At 36.9% G+C, this 22409-nt stretch overlaps 1 protein-coding gene across 1 annotated transcript in view; it reads right to left on the reverse strand.

Moving 5' to 3' along the window:
- Positions 1 to 2338: 2338 nt before the first annotated feature.
- Positions 2339 to 22409, reverse strand: part of REDIC1 (regulator of DNA class I crossover intermediates 1) — an 83528-nt gene continuing 63457 nt past the window's right edge. Inside the window, exons 10-12 of the mRNA XM_070789272.1 lie at positions 19323 to 19383; positions 10523 to 10608; positions 2339 to 3539 (exon numbers count right to left, since the gene is read on the reverse strand). Of these exons, the coding sequence (XP_070645373.1) occupies positions 3084 to 3539; positions 10523 to 10608; positions 19323 to 19383 (603 nt within the window). The 3' untranslated portion in view covers positions 2339 to 3083. The remainder of the gene's footprint in view (positions 3540 to 10522; positions 10609 to 19322; positions 19384 to 22409) is intronic.

Raw genomic sequence — 22409 nt, forward strand, 5'->3', positions numbered from 1 at the left:
ACAGTAAAGAATCCTCCGGCAAAGCAGGGGATCTGGGTTTGACCCCTGGGTTGGGAAGATCCCCTGCAGAAGGGAACAGCTACTCACTCCAGTATTCTGGCATGGAGAATTCCATGAACAGAGGAGCCTGGCATGCTACAGTCAGTCCATGGGGTTGCAAAAGTTGGACATGACTGAGTGCCTTTCACTTTTCTTTTTCACAGATTACCTCAGAAGCAAAGCATAAGCCAAGAATTTAAGTGTATGTAGTATGCTTGGGGTGTGATCTCAAAAAACACTGTTATGGAATTGAAGATGTGAGAAAGGAAAGGAAGCATGCTAATAAAGGGCTTACTATTAATACCAAGTAAGTTACAATTAAAAACAACTGAAGCTTAATACTTCTGAGGAGCTCTGGAAGAACAGTATTTCTACAACTTCAGAATGTATAAACATCACCTATTTTTTTCATTAAATTATTTTACCCAGAGAAAATCTAAACTAGTATTGTCTTTTGAGAAGTATGTTAAAATGTATTGTTATATATGTCTTTTTAATTACATAAATCTGTACTTACTTTCCTATCCAAATATATCTATCTCCCTAAAGAGTTAGTAACTGCAATGTTAGGGAACAGATCATAAAACTTCAGGGGTTCCAAGAGCACCCTCATATTTGATAGTTTGCTGGTAGGACTCAGAACTCACTGAAAGCTGTTATATTCACAGTTACAGTTTATTATAGGGAAAGGAGATATTAAAACCAGCCCAGGTAAAAAGCACATAGGACAGAGTCTAAGAAAGTAATACAGAGCTTCCAGTCTTCTACAAGTCATGCTGCTGCTGCTAAGTCACTTCAGTGTTAATTTCCTGGTATCAATATGTGACAATACAAAGTACTGCCAACTGCGGATGCTCACATGAGCCTTGGTGTCCAGAGTCTTTCTCTGGCTCCATCACAGCCGCATGATTGATTGCCCACAGGGCTGACTTCAGCGTGATCTTAAATCATACTATCTGGCTTGGCTCAAGGTCCCCAGGCAAACAAAGTTACTTCTATCAGGCATAACACTCCATGAGCTTAGAGATTACCTTACAAACCCAAAGGTAAAAAATCCAGATCTCTTATGAGGCAAGTTTAAATCCTTTACTATACTGCATCTTACTTCCCTTTTACTGTGTGTAGTTATTACCCTATATTCTTATTTACTTCACTAAGCTTAACTGCCACATTATGATACTGATTAAAATGTAACTAAGCATGGACTTTTGTAATGAATCTGCTTTTAATAACTGGTAGACTTTCAATTGTATTGGAAAAAATCAATTTGTTTGATATTTGAAACCAATCTGATTCAAAGCTCAATCTTACTCTAATATCACAAGCATAGTCTTCTTTTCCATATATAGGTCTTCTTTACTATAATGTATCATATTTTGCAAAATAATGCTCAGGATAATCAATCCACTATGGAATACCTTTTATTGAATATCAGGATAATCAATATCCTGACCTTTTGAAAACTATCAATGTACATCAGATAATTACATTCCCCTTGCATGAGAGGATTACTATCCTTAAAATTACTTAGGAGTTTATTGTGTTCTCTGAGGCCAGAAAGAGAACTTCCTAAAACTAGCTAAAACCCTGAAGACTGCTACTCTTTAAATATTAGTGTTTCTAAATTATTATGTTTCAGATCACCTCTGCAAAACAAACTGTGGAGTGATATGTATAGGTATACATGTATACCTATTCACTTTAACAGAATTCACTTTAACAGAAATCCCTATTTTATTTTTGCTAGTTAGATATCAGAATGCCCCTTGTTGGTCACTTTGTAACTTACAGATATCCATTTTCTAAAGTGACTAGTGTCAACATTTAAAACCTTGACAACAAAAATAAGTGTTATGTTGGAAACAAAGCCAATAGTTTACAAATGAGAGATTCTAATGTAGTATTTATGAAAATCTTATGTAATATTAAAATTAGTAAACATAAATAACTTTCCAATGTTGAATAAATCTTTTACAAAAGCGTTAAAACATTTTTTTTTACTCTTGAAGAGAAAAAACATTCCTTTGAATTAATATAAGCACCAACAAAAAATTTTTCTCCAAATTAGAAAAATATTTTATCTAAAAATTAATGCCAGAATTTTTAACAAGAGTATAATGTTTAAGATAAGTAGCTAAGGAAATCTTATAATTAGGCTATAAAACATATTTAGTATTACTTAGTATTATTTTCTGTCTTAAATTCTTGGAAGAGAATATTTTTGCAAAAGATACAACTGCACTAAATTTTAAAATAAATGTAACAAAGTATTGTCAACTAAAAAAATAGAGTCACAACCTGAAAGTAGACACTTATTTTATTTGGTGGGAATGTTTAAGACTCTGGCCTTGGAGACAGCATCTCAGTAGCTCTGAGAAAAGTGGTCCAAGAGGGCAAGAGGGGAAGTCAGGCTATATACAAGTGCAACAGAGGGAGCAGGCAGTTTGAACATCAAAGATCAGTATCAAGTTAAGGAACTTAGCATTCTATGTATGGGAAGATGCAAGTCTCTGGAATCACTGAATTCACTCCTTTCATATGCACCTCAGCTACCTGGGGCCAATCCTGTTTCCTTGTTCATTTTGCTTCTTGCATTCCCCCAGCTCCTCAGCAATCACCATAGGGAGTGGCAGCATCCACTGGATCCCAGTTTTGGGAGCCTTCATTCACATTTGGAGGTCAGAAAATGCTGATGACTGTGACATTTCTTGTTTATTAACATGGCAGGAGATATTTTTATTTCACAGAAGTAATAGTTAAACATTTTTAATCCATAAACAGCAGCATTTCATAATAAATAATCAGCTTAAGAATAATAGTAAATTTACATATATATTATTTTCTAAAAAATTTTAAGACATACTAAACTATTAAAAATACCTATGGGAAACTAAAGCATAAATTAGTAATACTAAAAAATAAATACATCTTCTGAATACTTTCATCTAGTTGCTTAGCTACAAAAATATTCTCATTCTTTTTTATGTTAGTGAAATTCTAAACATTAAAACAAATGCAAAATCTCAGGTTAAGGTTTTAGAATATTAGTTGTTTCTAAGTATTTCCTGCCCTCCAGTGGTATCTGCCTTAACATTTTCATTGTACCTTTCAACATTACAAAAAGAAGACACATCATTTCTACATTTACATTTTGAAATTATATCACATTGTATGGCAGCATCTAATTTTTCCTCCATTATAAGTTCACTCTCCGTTTGTACCCATGCATCACACTTTGCAACCTGTAGAATGCAATTATTACTGGTTTTGCTTTGCAATATGTGTGCTGAATTACACTGAGACTCTGGAAACTGATGTATATTATTATTCACTGAGAACTGGTTAAAATTCTCATTTTGTTTATGAAATTTGGCATTGTTATTAATAACCTTATCACATGGAAATTTTTCCATGTTTTCTAAATAAAAATTATTAGCTGTTTCTTTGGTTTTGATGGATCTCCTATTTGAATCTTCAGTTTGATCTTCATCTTCAGATAGCTAAAATAAATTAGTAATTTTGCTGTAAATGATGCTTACATTAAAAAAAACAAATTATTCAATCACTTCAAAGCAGACATTCTTAAAATTCACATTACAGAAACTTTTCAAAAAAGAAAAGACTTTGATAGGTGGCAAATCAACCTAGATTTTTTTTTAATCAAGGATATAGATTTCAAAATAGCATGACATAATATTAAGAATCCTTATATTAAAGGGCTTCCCTGGTAGCTCAGCTGGTAAAGAATCTGACTGCAATGTAGGAGACCTGAGTTCGATTCTTGGGTTGGGAAGATCCCCTGGAGAAGGGATAGGCTACCCACTCTAGTATTCTTGGGCTTCCCTGGAGTCTCAGATGGTAAAGAATCTGCCTGCAATGTGGGAGACCTGGGTTCAGTCAGGTGGGAAAATCAGGTGGCAGAATCAAGACCTGGGTTCAATCAATGTGGGAAAAGGGATAGACTACCCACTCTAGTATTCTTGGGCTTCTGTGATAGCTCAGCTGGTAAAGAATCCACCTGCAATGTGGGAGACCTGGGTTCAATCCCTGGCTTGGGAAGATTCCCTGGAGAAGGGAACACTATCCACTCAAGTATACTGGCCTGGAGTCCATGGGGTTGCAAAGAGTCAGGCACAACTGAACAACTTTCACTTTTTAACTTATATTAAAGGTGCAAAGGATTAAAAAGAGAAGACTTTTTTTTGTCTCTTATTAGTCCCCATAATCATAGGTGACATTATCCTACCTTTTCACAGAGATGAAATGATATAGAACATATACTCTTCAACTACTTTAAGAGTAGAGTAGAAGTATAACTTTGAATTAAAAAGCTAACATATACAATTTAGTATTCACTCCTTGACTTTTTAAGTAAAAAAATATCTATATTGTATCTTTCATGGACTCAGTCTCAAGAAGACTTATAGAGAATAGCATCAGCTAACAGAAAATCAAATATACAAAAGAAAAGTTAAATAGTAATAAATATAACAATCACTATATAAAAAGTCAAATGTTAAGAATTTTTAATAGGCCTAGATTTCAATTTAGTAACTTTAATTTTTCAACTTCAAGAAAAATTTATCTTAATTACTAAATAAAATACTCTTTTTAATAAAAAAATCCTATATAAAATATTATTTTAGCTAAAAATAAAAAGCAAAGTTAACATTAAAAAACCTAAAATGAAATATAAGCCCTAGCTGATTGGCACTAAAATAGGAAAAGTAAGCACAATATATAGTATTAAAACTGACAGGGCACAAATTAGAGAAAATAAAGATCAATACACTTATTCAAGAAATAAATACTGAGTTAGCATCTGCAATGTGAGTGAAGCAGACATGATTGCTGCCCTCTACATCACACACATCAACAGAAGAATGTTAGATCCCATCAAAAAAAGATACCCCACATCAGGGGCAAAGGAGAAGTCACAGCAAGATGGTAGGAGGGGCAAAATCACATTTAGAATCACACCCCATACCCACCAGAGATGTCAGAGGGCTCAAACAAACTTTGTGCACACCAGGACCCAGAGACACCACAGAGACTGAGCCAAAACTGTGTTTGAGTGTCTCCTGCAGAGGTCAGCAGTAGACTGTTGGAGGTGCAGGGGCTCTGGGTGCAGCAGACCTGGGTATGGCATAAGCCCTCTTGGAGGAGGTCGCCATTAACCCCACCATAGATCCACCAGAACTTACAGAGGACTGGGAAACACAGTCTTGGAGGGCACAAACAAAAGTTTGTGCACACCAGGACCCAGGAGAAAGGAACAGTGACCCCACAAGAGACTGACCCAGACTTGGCCGTGAGTGTCCAAGAGCCTCCAGCAGAGGCAGGGGTCAGCAGTGGCCTAGCTGCAGGGTTGGAGGCACTGAGTGCAGCAGTCCCTGCATGGGACCTTTTGAAGGAGGTCTCCATTATCTTCATTACCTCCACCATAGTTTGGCCTCAGGTCAAGCAATAGGGAACACAGCCCCACCCATCAACAGAAAATTGGATTAAAGATTTACTGAGCATAGTCCAACCCTTCAGAACAACAAAGAGTTTCCCTCTCAGTCAGTCTCTCCCATCAGGAAGCTTCCATAAGCCTCTTATCTTTCTCCATCAGAGGCAGGCAGACTGAAAACCACAATCACAGAAAACTAATCAATCTGATCACATAGACTGCAGCCTTGTCTAGCTCAGTGAAACCATGAGCCATGCCCTGTAGGGTCACCCAAGACAGACAGGGCATGGTGGAGAGTTCTGACATAACTTGGTCCACTGGAGAACGGAATGCCAAACCACTTCAGTATTCTTGCCTTGAGAACCCCATGAAAAGTACGAAAAGTGAAAAAGATAGGAAACTGAAAGATGACCTCCACAGGTCAATAGGTGTTGAGTATGTTACTGGAGATCAGTGGACAAATAACTTTAGAAAGAATGAAGAGATGAAGCCAAAACAAAACCACCACCAATTGTGGATGTGACTGGTGATGGAAATAAGTCTGATGCTGTAAAGAGCAATACGGCATAGGAACCTGGAATGTTAGGTCAATGAATCAGGCAAATTGGGAGTGGTCGAACAAGAGACTGCAAGAGTGAACATCAAGATTTTAGTAATCAGTGATCTAAAATGGACTGGAATGGGTGAATCTAACTCAGATGACCATTATATCTACTACTGTGGGCAAGAATCTTTTAGAAGAAATCAATTAGTAATCACAGTCAACAAAAGAGTCCAAAATGCAGTACTTGAATGTAGTCTCAAAAACAACAGAATGATTTCTGTTCATTTTCAAGGCAAAACATTCAAAATCACATTAATCCAAGTCTATGCCCTTGAAATTAAAACACGTTTACGCCTTGGAAGGAAAGTTATGACCAACTTAGATAGCATATTAAAAAGCAGAGATATTACTCTGCCAACAAGGTCCATCTAGTCAAGGCTATGGTTTTTCCAGTGGTCATGTATGGATGTGAGAGTTGGACTGTGAAGAAAGCTGAGCACCAAAGAATTGATGCTTTTGAACTGTGGTGTTGGAGAAGATTCTTGAGAGTCCCTTGGAATGCAGGGAGATCCTACCAGTCCATTCTAAAGGAGACCAGTTCTGGGTGTTCATTGGAAGGACTGATGCTGAGGCTGAAACTCCAATACTTTGGCAACCTCATGTGAAGAGTTGACTCACTGGAAAAGACCCTGATGCTGGGAGGGATTGGGGGCAGGAGAAGGGGACAAGAGAGGATGAGATGGCTGGATGGCATCACTGACTCGATGGACATGAGTTTGGGTGAACTCCGGGAGTTGGTGATGCACAGGGAGGCCTGGCATGCTGCAATTCATGGGGTCACAAAGACTCGGACATGACTGAGCTACTGAACTGAACTGAACTGAACTGATGCCCTAACAAGTAATGCTGAAGAAGTTGAAGTGGAACAGTTCTATGAAGACCTACAAGACCTTCTAGAACTAACACCCAAAAGGATGTCCTTTTCATTATATGGGACTGGAATGCAAAAGTATGAAGGCAAGAGATACCTGGAGTATGAGGCACTAGAATGAGAAAAATTAGAGATCTCTTCAAGAAAATTAGAGATATCAAAGGAACATTTCATGCAAAGATGGGCACAATAAAGGACAGAAATGGTATGGACCTAACATAAACAGAAGCTGTTAAGAAGAGGTGGCAAGAATACACAGAAGAACTATACAAAAATGATCTGAATGACCCAGCTAACCATGATGGTTTGATCACTCACCTAGAGCTCCACACCCTGGAATGTGAAGTCAAGTGGGCCTTAGGAAGCATCACTATGAACAAAGCTAGTGGACGTGATGGAATTCCATTTGAGCTATTTAAAATCCTAACAGATGATGGTGTAAAAGTGCAGCACTCAATATGTCAGCAAATTTGGAAAACTCAGCAGTGGCCATAGGACTGGAAAAGGTCAGTTTTCATTCCAATGCTAAAGAAAGGCAATGCCAAAGAATGCTCAAACTAGCACACAACTGCACTCATATCACATGCTAGAAAAGTAATGCTCAAAATTCTCCAAGCCAGGCTTCAGCAATACATGAACCGTGAACTTCCAGATGTTCAAGCTGGTTTTAGAAAAGTCAGAGGAACCAGAGACCAAATTGCCAACATCCACTGGATCATCGAAAAAGCAAGAGAGTTCCAGAAAAACATCTACTTCTGCTTTATTGACTATGCCAAGTCCTTTGACTGTGTGGATCACAATAAACTGTGGAAAATTCTTCAAGAAATGGCAATACCAGACCACCTTACCTGCCTCCTGAGAAATCTGTATGCAGGTCAAGAGGCAACAGTTAGAACTGGACATGGAACAACAGACTGGCTCCAAATCAGGAAAGGAGTATGTCAAGGCTGTATACTGTCACACTGCTTATTTAACTTATATGCAGAGAACATCATGTGAAATGCTGGGCTGGATGAAGCACAAGCTGGAATCAAGACTGTTGGGAGAAATATCAATAACCTCAGATATGCAGATGACACCACCCATACGGCAGAAAGCTAAGAAAAGCTAAAGAGCCTCTTGATGAAAGTGAAAGAGGTGAGTGGAAAAAGTTGGCTTAAAACTCAACATTCAGAGAACTAAGATCATGCATCCAGTTCCATCACTTCATGGCAAATAGTTGGGGAAACAATGGAAACACTGAGAGACTTTTCTTGGGCTCCATAATCACTGCAGATGGTGACCGCCGCCATGAAATTAAAAGATGTTTGCTCCTTTGAAGAAAAGCTATGACCAACCTAGATAGCATATTAAAAAGCAGAGACATTATTTTGCCAGCAGAAGTCCATCTAGTCAAAGCTAAGGTTTTTCCGCTAGTCTTGTATGGATGTGAGAGTTGGACTATAAAGAAAGCTGAACACTGAAGAACTGATGCATTTGAACTGTGGTGTTGGAGAAGACTCTTGAGAGTCCCTTGGACTGCAAAGAGATCTAACCAATCCATCGTAAAGGAAATCAGTCTTTAATCCCACTGGAAGGATTGATGCTGAAGCTGAAACTCCAATCCTTTGGCCACTTAAAGAACTGACTTACTGGAAAAGACCCTGATGCTTGGAAAGAATGAAGGCAGAGGAGAATGGGATGACAGAAGATGAAATGGTTGGTTGGCATCACCAAACTGATGGACATGAGTCTGAATAAGCTCTGGGAGTTGGTGATGGACAGGGAACCTGGTATGCTGTAGTCCATGGGGTTACAAAGTGTTGGACACTACTGAGCGACTGAACTGATGGATAGCACACACTCTTATATGTGGAAAGGATGTTCATCACATAATTACAAGTTGAAAAAAGCATTATGAAGAGCACGTATGAAGTATTATAAGAGCATATCTAAGGGGCCTGATTTAGATTGAAAAGTCAAGGAGGGGCTTCAAAAGCACTGACATGTTTAAGCTGACGACTAACAGAATATATTAATATAAATGTCCTGAAGCAGAAAAGAGACCAGTCAGCTAAGGAAGTCGCATGTCAATGTTTGGTGAGAGAGGAACACTAGAAGTTGGAAATGTAGTCAGAAGCTATATCACACAGGGCCTGAGGCCACTATAAGTAGTTTAGATTCTAAAGCAAAAGAGGAATCCACTGAATAATCAAACACAGGAATAACATCATTCAATTTAAGCTTTCAAAAGATCATCATTATTGCTAACTGGAAAAAAAGTGGGGCAAAGTGGAAGTAGATCTCCTGGGCAACAACCATAATAATTTAAGAACAAGATGATGATACCTTAGACTAGTGTACTGACACTTAGTAGGTGAGAGAAGTAGATAAATATGGAATTTATTTTGGAGGTAGAATTGATTGGATGAAGTGATGAAACGAATATGGTTAGGAAGGCAGGCGAGACTGAAATGCCAAACTAGTTTCTGGCAACAACTGCATGGGTAGAAAACTACCCACTCAGTTTAGTTCAGTTGCTCAGTCATGTCCCACTACTAATCTACTAATATGAGAACTATCAGGAAAACTGATATAAGGAGATTAGGGGGTGTTCAGCTTTTTGTGAAATACCTAAGAAGATATCCAAGAAGAAACTGGATATTTAATTAAGGATCTCAGCTGAATTCATAAAGTTGAGAATTATCATCAACCAGGCAATAGTATAAAAAGTCACTGGAATATATAACATCATCTAGAGTTTGGAGTATAGGTTAAGAGAAGGGTCCTGAAGCAAACCCTACATTACAATTTATATACAGGGAAAGGTGGAAGAGAAGTGGGCAAAGGCATAATGTAGCACACAAAGAGGTATGAAGGAAACTAAGATAGCATGCATCACAAAAGCAAAGAGAAGAAAATGTTTCAAGAAAAGAAAATAATTATTTCTATTAATATGGCTAGAAATTCTTGTAAAAAAAACCCTGAAAACTGCCCAATGAATTTGGCACCATTAGAGGTCACTAGTGTCCTTCCTTGGCAAGAGCAGCTTGGATAGCAAGCTAGAGACAAAAGGTAGATGAAAAGAAAAACAAAAAATTAATGGAGAACTCCATTTAAACATGTGATTTGTGAGAAATCCACTCAGAATATGAAGCAACTCCAATTAGTCAATTATAGTTCCCACTCAGCACTAAACATGTCACTCCCATGTATGTATTATTGGTTGTTTGAGGTTTTCAATTATTGTGAGTGGGTTATTCTAAAAACTCTTTTAAAATAAACACATATTTACTATATATATATACACACACACACACATATCTTAATATGAGTGTGTTTTGTAAATAACAATGAACACGTTACAAACATGAATGAATGAATGATGCTTCATAAATATGAATGAATGATGCTCACATTTTAATTTACATTCTTAATATTTTCACATTTTTATTTACATTTATTTTCACTATTATCTCAACTTTTTTTTCAAAATGAAAAGGTAAACTATGAGAAATATAACTTATTCTAAATTAGTACAGCATATATTAACAAGCAAAAAAAGAACATAACTTACCATCTCTGAACTAGAATTGAAACAACTACTATCTGTTGGCCTTGGAGAGTAACTGGAAGACTGACTACTCCGTGAAGAATGAAGATCTGAAAATAAAGATTTAATTTGCCAAGTTTATTAAGGTACCATATATTTGCTAATTTCTAAAGACTAGTATGTATTAATATATACACAGGCAAAAAATAGCTGCTGGTAAATAAGTTCAGTTAACATGCTATGGAACATTTTAAAAGTTAAAATTTTGGATATGTGGCAGCTTGCACTTTTGATAGGGTATTTTGGATTTATTCTCCATGTATCTGCCTTCCAATGCAAGACATGTGGGTTCTATCATTGAGTCAGGAAGATACTCTAGAGAAGGAAATGACAACCTATTCCAGTATTCTTGTTTGGGACATCCTATGGATAAAGGAACCTGGCGGGCTATAGTCCACGGGGTCACAAGAGAGTTGGACACGACTTAGTGACTAAAACAACAACAATAACAACCAAACGTGTATTTACAAGTAAAACAAGGGGAGGAAACATACGGGAAGAAACGAGAACAGAGAAATTGAACTAATTTTTTCCAATATAATGAATCTTTATGAACAAACAAAATGTCTGTTCACAGGAAGGATAAGCCAAGGTACCAGACATTTACTAATTTAGTAAATGAAGCTTCATCATACAATTGAAACGATACTTAACCTATGATTTCATAACTGCAGAATTTTAAAGCTATTTGTGAATTCAAAATTAATATAAAAATATATCTTTTCACATTTGATGACTGTAACACTGTTAGATTTATTTTTTTTAACTGTATTTCACGCCAGTCAGAATGGCTGCAATCCAAAAGTCTACAAGCAATAAATGCTGGAGAGGGTGTGGAGAAAAGGGAACCCTCTTACACTGCTGGTGGGAATGCAAACTAGTACAGCCACTCTGGAGAACAGTGTGGAGATTCCTTAAAAAACTGGAAATAAAACTACCTTATGATCCAGCAATCCCACTGCTGGGCATACACACTGAAGAAACCAGAAGGGAAAGAGACACGTGTACCCCAATGTTCATCACAGCACTGTTTATAATAGCCAGGACATGGAAGCAACCTACATGTCCATCAGCAGATGAATGGATAAGAAAGCTGTGGTACATATACACAATGGAGTATTACTCAGCCATTAAAGAGAATACATTTGAATCAGTTCTAATGAGCTTATTATACAGAGTGAAGTAAGCCAGAAAGAAAAACACCAGTACAGTATACTAACACATATATATAGAATTTAGAAAGATGGTAACAATAACCCTGTGTACGAGACAGCAAAAGAGACACTGATGTATAGAACAGTCTTATGGACTCTGTGGGAGACGGAGAGGGTGGGAAGATTTGGGAGAATGGCATTGAAGCATGTATAATATCATGTATGAAACAAGTCACCAGTCCAGGTTCGATGCACGATACTGGATGCTTGGGGCTGGTGCACTGGGACGACCCAGAGGAATGGTATGGGGAGGGAGGAGGGAGGAGGGTTCAGGATGGGGAACACATGTATACCTGTGGCAGATTCATTTCGATATCTGGCAAAACTAACACAATATTGTAAAGTTTAAAAATAAAATAAAATTAAAAAAAAATTAACTCAAAGCACCTGGCATGTTATTCATTATCTGCTTAATATGTTCTCTCATGATTCCAAGAAAAGTTTAAAAGTGGGCCTGATAAGTAGGTCACGACTCCCTAGAACGCATAAATACAATACTATACATAGATGAGCAGTAGGTTCAACCATTCCTCTTCTTGCTTGTAAAAGTGATTTTGCTATTAAAAAAAAGCAAAAGGTAATGGAATGTGGTGCAACAACATAAATAAATCACATGCCCTCCTATATACAGCAGACCATGACTACTATTCATACCTCAGATTGGATTTGGCGCCTTCTGTAACAGAACCTGTCAGTCAGCTGAGAGGTAGAGAGAACTTAGGTAAATTCAGTTACCCTCAGTTCATCATTTTAGAAGGAATGTATATCCTCACAAAGGTTCTTCTTAACAGTGGAAAGCAGAGAGCAGAATGAAGAGCAGGATTTTACTAACAACATGAACTAAGGGTATTCTCATAAGTACAGTAAACTCACAGTTATTAGTAGAGAAGATAAATGTGTATTAAATGAATGTAGATTAAAATGTAAATTCAAGACTTGAGTTATTACCTTACGTAAGGCACTGTAATCGTTTTTAGGAATACATGGCCATAATGTTCAAAGGACTCAGCATTTTGAGATGAGGAAAAACACAGTTTTTAAAACTAGTCACAAAGTTAGGTGCAACAATAAAAGTGATAGAAGATACAAAAGCAGTAGAGACCTAAATGTGATGAGTTCTAGGGAAAGAGATTTGGTGAATAGTAATAAAGAAAGCACATGATAAAGAATAGGCTTTATAAGATGAATAAGCAAGTGCCCAAAAGACAAGATGAAAAACAGTGTATGTGATGGGGGAAAAGAAAGTGTGGAGGTGCACTTTAATACTAAGGAAATTTTAGACTGTCTACCAAGGCATCTAATTGGGGATTAATTAAACAAGGGTAAATTGTATGAAAACATATATCATTGGGAGATCAACTCAACAACCAAGTTATGAGGTGATGAAGATCTTCAATAAAACAGTGAGATTTGGTTGAAGAGGCAAGTGATTCAAATTTCAAGACAGTTTTTAAATACCCTCAATTTTTATTATAAACTTAAAAAAATTCCGGCAATCTGATAGAACATTAATTCCAAAATGTGAGAAAGATTACACATGCACACACACACACATATATTATATAAGCCAATCTCACCAACAGCATCAATGCAAAAATTGTATATGAGTTAAAATTTTAACATATAAAATTAAAAATAATAAGAGTAAACAATCATAAATCATCATGATTTGGTGGGATTTATTTTAGGAATGCTAGAATGGTCCATATCACAAAATCCTTTGGCAAAATTCACTATCTTAAAAGACCTACACCACAATTATATATCACCTCACACCCATTAAAATGGCCACTTACTGAAAAAAATGAAAATAATAAGTGTTGGTACAGATTTCAAAAAATTGGAACCCTGGTGCGTTATTGCTGGGAATGCACAATGGTATAGCTGATATAGAAAACAGTATGAACATTCTTCAAAAATTTTAAAATAGGGACTTTCATGGTGGCCTAGTGGTGAAGAATCCATCTGCCAATCTAGGATTGAACTCCTGTCTGGGAAGATTCCACATGCTGTGGAGCGACTAAGCCTGTGTACACATGCTGTGGAGCAACTAAGCCTGTGTACACAAGAACTTAAGCTCCCATGCCTAGAGACTGTACTCTACAGCAAGAGAAGCCGTCATAATGAGAAGCCCGCACACTGCAACTAGAGAAGCTCCCGCTGGCCACAACTAGAGAAAGCCCACACACAGCAGTGAAGACCAAGTGCAGCCAAATAAATAAATAAAATTTTAAAGCAGAACTTCCATCTGATCCAGCAATTCCATTTCTTGGGATACATTCAAAAGAATTGAAAATGGAATCTTGAAGAAATATTTGCACACCTATGTTCATTGCAATATTATAATAACCAAGAGGTCAAAGCAACCTATATGTCTATTAACAAATGAATGGATACACAAAATGTGGTTTATACATACAATGGAATATTTTTCAGCATTATAAAAGAAGGAAATCCTGTTGTATGCTACAACATGGATGAACCTTTAAAGACATTATACTAAGTGAAATAAATCACAAAAAGATAAATATTATATGATCACACTTATATATCAGAGAAGGCAGTGGCACCCCACTCCAGTATGCTTGCCTGGAAAATCCCATGGACGGAGGAGCCTGGTAGGCTGCAGTCCATGGGGTCACTAAGAGTCGGACACGACTGAGCGACTTCACTTTCACTTTTCACTTTCATGCATTGGAGAAGGAAATGGCAACCCACTCCAGTGTTCTTGCCTGGAGAATCCCAGGGATGGCGGGGCCTGGTGGGCTGCTGTCTATGGGGTCGCACAGAGTCTGACACGACTTTTTAGATAGTACTACTCAACATCATTAGGATGACAATTCACCCTTAATTAATGTATACGCTTAGCTGTCAGCAAATTTGGAAAACCCAGCAGGGCCCATAGGACTGGAAAAGGTCAATCCTCATTTCAATCCCAAAGTAGCAGCAGCACACTTATATACGATATATAAAATATTAAAACTCACAGAAACAGAATTGTAGCTACCAAAGGCTGAAGGGAAGAGAGGTATACCTTACTCTTAGAAACTGTTGAAAGGGTGAATTTTATGGTATATGTTTTGGGGTATTAAAAAAGAGATAGGAGGGAAAAATAATAATCATTTTCATAGATGCCAATACTCTTTCCCAAGTTACTGACTCAAAATCATCTCCTAAAAAGACCTTTCAGTAAAATAACATATATGTGCTTGTGTCCAAAATCCAGATTCAATGCAGAAACATGGGGTGTGCATTCACACTAAAGTAGCAACAAAAAGAACAAAAGTACCTACAGCTGAATCTAAGAGACATTCAGAATCTACTTGAGAAAAACCTTAAAGTGCATAAAGGAATTTTAAACAGCTATTATAGATACAAAATTAGACTGAATTAATAAAAAAAATCCTTTTTAGATAGTACTACTCAACATACTTAGGATGACAATTCACCCTTAATGTATACACTTAGCTGTCAGCAAATTTGGAAAACCCAGCAGGGCCCATAGGACTGGAAAAGGTTAATCCTCATCTCAATCCCAAAGAACAGCAGTACTAAAGAATGTTCAAACTACTGGACAATTGTACTCATCTCCCATGCTGGGAAGGTTATGCTCAAAATCCTCCAAGCTAGGCTGTGTGGATCATAACAAACTATGGAAAACTCTTAAAGAGATGGGGAGACCAGACCACCTTACCTGTCTCCTGAGAAAACTGAATGTGGGTCAAGAAGCAACAGTTACAAGCCTGTATGGAAAAACTGACTGGTTCAGGACTGAGAAAGGAGCACGACAAGGCTCTTTATTGTCATCCTGTTTAACTTATATAAATTAAACGTATCAAAGCATATCATGCAAAATGCTGGGCTGGATGAGTTATAAGCTGGAATCAAGATTGCTGGGAGAAATACCAACAACCTCAGATATGCAGATGATACCACTCTAATGGCAGAAAATTAGAGGAACTAAAGAGCCTCTTGATGAGGGTGAAGGAGAAAAGTGAAAAAGCTGGCGTAAAACTCAATATTAAAAAAAAAAAACAACAACTAAGATCACGGCATATGGAAAAGGTAGAAGCAGTGACAGAGTTCCTCTTCTTGGGCTCTAAAATCACTGCAGATGGTGACAGCAGCCATGAAATTAGAAGACAATTGCTTGTTGGCAGGAAAGCTATGACAAACCTAGACAAGTATGTTAAGCAAAGACATCACTTTGCCAACAAAGGTCCGTATATTCAAAGCTATGGTTTTTCCGGTAGTCATGTATGAATGTGAGAGTTGAATCATAAAGAAAGCTGAGCGATGAAGAATTGATGCTTTTGAAGTGTGGTGCTGGAGAAGGCTCTTGAAAGTCCTTTGGAAAACAAAGAGATCAAACCAGTCAATCTTAAAGGAGATCAAGCCTGAATACTTTTTGGAAGCACTGATATTGAAGCTGAAGCTCCAACACTTTGGCCAGCTCACTCACTGGAAAAGACTCTGAGGCTGGGAAAGATTGAAGGCAGAAAGAGAAGAGGGTGACAGAGATGAGATGGTTGGATGGCATCACCAATTCAACAGACATGAACTTGGGCAAACTCCAGGAGTTGATGAGGGACAAGGGAAGTTTGGTGTGCTGTAGTCCATGGGGTCACAGAGAGTCAGACACAGTGATTGAACAAATAAAAATGAATATATTTCCTTGGCAGGATTTCCTTGGTGGTCCATCAGATAAGACTCTGTGCTTCCACTATAGAGGGTGCAGGTTCAGTCCCTGTTTGGGGAATTAAGATCCCACTTGCCATGTGGTCTCTTTTCCTCCAAGAAAACCCTTTTCCTTGGAGTTACACAGTTGATTTTAAAGTTATATATAAAAATAATAAAAAACTAACCAGAAAAATCTTTAAAAAGCACAAAGGAGGTGTAACTCTTGGAAATTAAACATTGTTGTGGCTGTTTAATTGCTAAGTTGTGTCTGATTCTTTTGCAACCCCATGGACTGTAGCCCGCTAGGCTCCTCTGTCCATGGGATTTCCCAGCAAGAATACTGGAGTGGGTTGCCATTTCCTTCATAGTATAAAGTAATTATAATAAAAATAATGTGATATCAGCACATGTGAAATAGGAAAGCTCAATGGAATCATAAAGAAAGCCCTAGAACAGACTAAAGTACATATGGAAAATTGACACAAGAAGATAGTATTATAAATACCTAGGGGAAAGAAGCATTTTTAAAAACTTGAATCAGGATAAACTCCTAAATCAGGATAAATTCTCAATGTAAAAAAATACAATATCATACCAATACTAGAAGAAAATATAAGTGAATTCATTTGTAACCAGGTAGTGTGATGAGTCTTTCTAATTAAATCCAAAAGTATAAAAGATAAGATTGACAACATTAACTACATAAAAAATGTTCAGCCTTTTGCAAAGCAGGAGATACCATAAACAAAGTAAAAACAAACAAATCAAAAAATTAATAATAAACTAGGTGAAAATATTTGTGACACATCACAAAGACCTAAATCTCTTTAAAATATAAAGAATTCTTAAATATCAAGAAAAACATGTAAAAACTCAATGCTCCTAAGGACACAAATGATGTTCACAGAAAAAAATCACAAATAACCATTACACATTTTTAAAAGATGCTCAACTTCACTCAAGAAAAGGAAGTACAAACTGAAACTTCCATCTCTCTATTTTTATAAGATTCACAAAAATTCCTAAGTTGGACTACAATCACTATTAGTGAGGCTGTGGAATAAAAATCATATTTATGATAGGACTGCAAAATGATGCAATAGGGAATTTAGCAATCTCTATCAAAAACAGATTTTGGCAATAACTATCAAAAAAAAAAAAAGCCACAAAAACTCCACAATGTATCTCCTCTTTCATTCAGCAATCCCATTTCTAGAAATTATCCTGAAAATGCACCTCTACAATTAAGAAATATGTGCTCAAAGTTGTTCACTGAACATTGTAAAAATGAGATACCAAAATCAATTCAAATGCCCACCAACAGGGCACTGTCTGAGTAAACTATAGATCATACAGTTTAAACTATAGATCAAATCCACATAATGGATTACTGAATGGGCATAAATAAAGGATTAATAAATGCCTAATACTAATATAAGGAAACCTACAGAAAATTTATTAAATAAATCCATTTAATTTATGTATAAAACACACTGTATTAAGATATCCTACATTACATTTAGAGTGAGAAGGGCAGGGAAACAAGACACATATTTATGCGCATTTATACACTTTAAGGCTTTATTTTGGGCTTTCCTGGTAGCTTAGCTGGTAAAGAATCCACCTGCAAAGCAGGAGACCCTGGTTCAATTCCTGGGTCGGAAGATCCCATTGAGAAGGGATAGGTTACCCACTCCAGTATTCCTGGGCTTCCCTGGTGGCTCAGACAGTAAAGAATCCCCCTGCAATGTGGGAGACCTGGGTTCAATCCCTGGGTTGGGAAGATCCCCAGGAAGAGGCATGACAACCCACTCCAGTATTCTTGCCTGGAGAATCCCCATGGACATAAGAGCCTGGCAGGCTACAGTCCATAGGATTGCAGACAGCTGGACATGACTGAGAGACTAAGCACAGCAGAGTGCATATCATATGAAGTAGGCAATTCTACTTCTAGAAATAAATCCTAGAAGAATTTTTTATATATGTGTGCCAGAAGAAGTGTCAAGATTTGCTAAAGTAGCATTGTTTATCACAGCAAAATATTCAAAACAACTTAAATAATCATTGCCAAAAGATGTATAAATTGTGTTACATTCATACAATAGAAGGCTGTATAGCAGAAAATGATGAAATGTATTAAAGTCACAAGTCAGTGTGATTGAATCTCAAAACATATTTCTAGGTGAATACACAAGTGTCATTGTGATTGAATCTCAAAACATATTTCAAGGTGAACACACACACACAAAAGTAAGTTACAGAAAAATATAGAGATCTTGTCTCAATTTGTCATAGAAAGCTCCAAACCAAGCAATCGGAAAAGTCTACATGTGCTATCACAAAAACCAAATGCAGGGTAATAGTTACCTCTAGAGGGCAGGATAGGAAACACAACGGAAAAGGTATTCAAAAGTATTATGTAGTACTTCTTAAACAATAAACAAGGGAATAAAAAGGTATCTTTTTTTAAAATCATTCACTAAGCAGTATATATATATTATACATACTCATCTTGTATAACATTTTATAAGAGATGAAGTTAATTTTAAGGGGCCAATTATGCAATATATTCCAAGATACTTATAAAATACATTTGCTGGCAAAACTCTAAGAAAAAAACAAAACTTGAAGTTTAACTGATTTCTGGGGATTTCTCCTTGGTGGTCCAGTGACTGAGTCCAGACTCAGTGCAGGGGGTCTGGGTTTGGTCAGGGAACTAGATACCACATGCCACACTAAAAGAGCCTGTGTGCTACAACTAATTCTGGAACATCCAAATTAAAAAAAAAAAAAAAAAGATTTAAAATTTAACTGATTTCTGTTAAAATGTTATTTTTAAAAGAATAAAATTCACTTATAGTTATACTGACAGGTTTTCTTAGTAGATGTTGTCCCGTCTTTCAAGGAACACATTCCTCCTTCTATCAGAATCTAGAAGAAAAACAAAATTTTAACAGCTCCCAAGTATATATCATAATATCTACTTATAGCTACCTTTTAACCACACCAATTCAACTTATAGCACTTGTCTTTCATACTACTTTAATTGAACAAAGATGATTATAAAACTGCAAAGAAAAATTTACCTGTGATGAACAGTAATTGAAACAAAATTTAAATTGGTTTAGAAACAGAAAGCAACAGAACAGACATTTGCCAGGAAATAAATTACTGACAAAAAGGAGAGACTTTGGCTAATCTTAGTAAATGCAGTTGAAAAAAGACAAAGATGTTAAAGCAATTTGGATATCTATTCCATTATTCTCTTTTTAATTTCTTAAGTTGGATATCAGTTCATTTAATTTCAGATTTTTTTTTAAATAATAAAAGCTCTTAAAGGTATAAATTTTCTGTAGAATACACCACTGGTTTTGATTTTCATCAGTTTCTATGTAATTTGCATTTGCATTTTTTTTTCTTTTTCTTTGTTAAACCCCCAGTATTTCCAACAAGGTAAGTGAGGTTAGGGCTTCACTGATGGCTCAGTGGTAAAAAAAAATCACCTTCAAGGCAAGAGACAAGGGTTCAATCCCTAGGTCAGGAAGATCCTCTGGAGAAGAAAATGGCAACCGACTTCAGTATTCTTGCCTGGGAAATCCCATGGACAGAGGAGCCAGGCAGGCTACAGTCCATGGGGTCGCTAAAGAGTTGGACATGACTTAGTAACTGAATAGCAACAACAAGAAGGGAAGTTAAGCACCTTTTGTTGTTGCTATTCATCTCTACTTAAATGAATTTTTAATTAGAGAATGTGGCTATGAATCTTTTCAAAGATGAGGATCTTACAGTTTTTTATGGCTTACTATATGAATTATGTTTGTAAATGTACCATGGACTTATAGAAAATAAACATTCTCTGTTGGTAGGATATAGTTTTTTAGATAGATAGGTAGTATAAAAGAGAAACTGTCTAGCTGCTCACTGAACCTGTTTGTCTTAGGCATACAGCTAAATTTCATTTCTTAGCCTTCCTGGAGTTGATTAGAATGAGCTATTTAAGTTCTGGTCATGGGCAAAAGTGATGCACACCACTACCAGTCTCGGCTATAAAATTTTTCTCCATAATCCTCCATTTTCTTTCCCCTCTGATATCAACATACAGTGCAAACATGGACGCTTACTAGTTAAAGACAGCAGACTCCCTACCAGCTCAGGGTCCTGAATAACTTTAGAGAGCACAGCCTCTTCTCTAACCCTATTATTCAACCATTTTAAAAAGTCTTGTATATTCAGTTCGTAACACATTCAAGCTGCAAATGTGCACCAGAAACCTACAAGCTGAAAAAGCTACAGAGACCCAAGAGTGGGCATATACTCCTATACAAACTTCAGATATTTTGATAGAGAGTAACAGAAAAAGAAGATCAGACCAAATAGAAAAACAAAACAAAACACAATTATTCAAGGAATTTCCCCCATCCTCCAGTTTAGCAAGTGTTCACAATGTCTGCCCAGAAGGATTTCATAATTGGTACGGATCAATAAGTTTCTGTCTCCTCTTCTCTTTTCCAAATGGGCATTTTAGTGCATTTATACTGTCCTTGCCTTACTACAATTTCCTTTGTGTATATATATATATATATATATATCTTTTCCTGTCTTTTTATTTTTAATCTGTATTATTATGTTCTACATGTTTCCTGAAAAATATGTAGATTTTTTTCTTCTCAATTTGATATTCCTTGAATCTTGGTAAGAAAAATCAGCCTTTTAATAAAATTTAATATATTAATTGCTAAGCAGGATTCATTCTTTAAATTTTATGTTTACTGTTTATGTAGAAGTGTTATTTCACTTTTTTCCCACCTTGTTCTACTGTGACATTCCCACTCTTTTACATTCTGACATTCTTCCATCTGTCTCCATTTCTCTAGTGATTAACTTCCCATTTTAAACAAACATATTTAAACTGTATTCCTCCACTATTTCAAAATTTCATAGGCTGCAGTTAAAGATGGCAATGTAGGAGGATCCTGAACTTCCTTCCATGGACACACTGAATCTAAGCTACATACAGAACAATTTCTTCCACCCCCTCATTCTCCTACCCCCCACCAAAGAAACAACTACTTCAGTTCAGTTGCTTAGTTCTATTTGACTCTTTGCGACCCCATGGACTGCAGCACGCCTGTCTTCCCTGTCTATCACCTACTCCCAGAGCTTACTCAAACTCATGTCCATCAAGTTGGTGATGCCATCCAACCATCTCATCTTCTGTTATCCCCTTCCCCTCCTGCCTTCAATCTTTCCCAGCATCAGGGTCTTTTCCAATGAGTTAGTTCTTCACATAAGGTGGCCATGGTATTGGAGTTTCCGCTTCAGCATCCATCATTCCAATGAATATTCAGGACTGATTTCCTTTAGGATTGATTGGTTTGATCTCCATATAGTCCAAGGGACTCTCAAGAGTCTTCTCCAACACAACAGTTCAAAAGCATAAATTCTTTGGCGCTCAGCTTTCTTTATAGTCCAACTCTCACATACATACATGACTACTGGAAAATCCATAGCTTTGAATATACGGACCTTTGTCGGCAAAGTGAGTGAATGTGTGAAAGTCGTTCAGTCGTGTCTGACTCTTTGCAGCCCCATGGACTATACAGTCCATGGAATTCTCCAGGCCAGATCACTGGAGTGGGTAGCCTTTCCCTTCTCCAGGGGATCTTTCTAATCTAGGGATTGAACCCAGGTATCCCACATTGCAGAGAGATTCTTTACTAGCTGAGCCACAAGAGAAGCCCAAGAATACTAGAGTGGGTAGCCTATCCCTTCTCCAGCGGATCTTCCCAACCCAGGAATCAAATCAGGGTCTCCTGCATTGCAGGCGGATTCTTTACCAACTGAGCTATCAGGCATACCCTGGCAAAGTGATGCCTCTGAATTTTATTTTCTTGGGCTCCAAAATCACTGCAGATGGTGACTGTAGCCATGAAATTAAAAGATGCTTGCTCCTTGGA

Source organism: Bos indicus, chromosome 5, assembly GCF_029378745.1.
Source record: "Bos indicus isolate NIAB-ARS_2022 breed Sahiwal x Tharparkar chromosome 5, NIAB-ARS_B.indTharparkar_mat_pri_1.0, whole genome shotgun sequence".
Taxonomy (NCBI): domain Eukaryota; kingdom Metazoa; phylum Chordata; class Mammalia; order Artiodactyla; family Bovidae; genus Bos; species Bos indicus.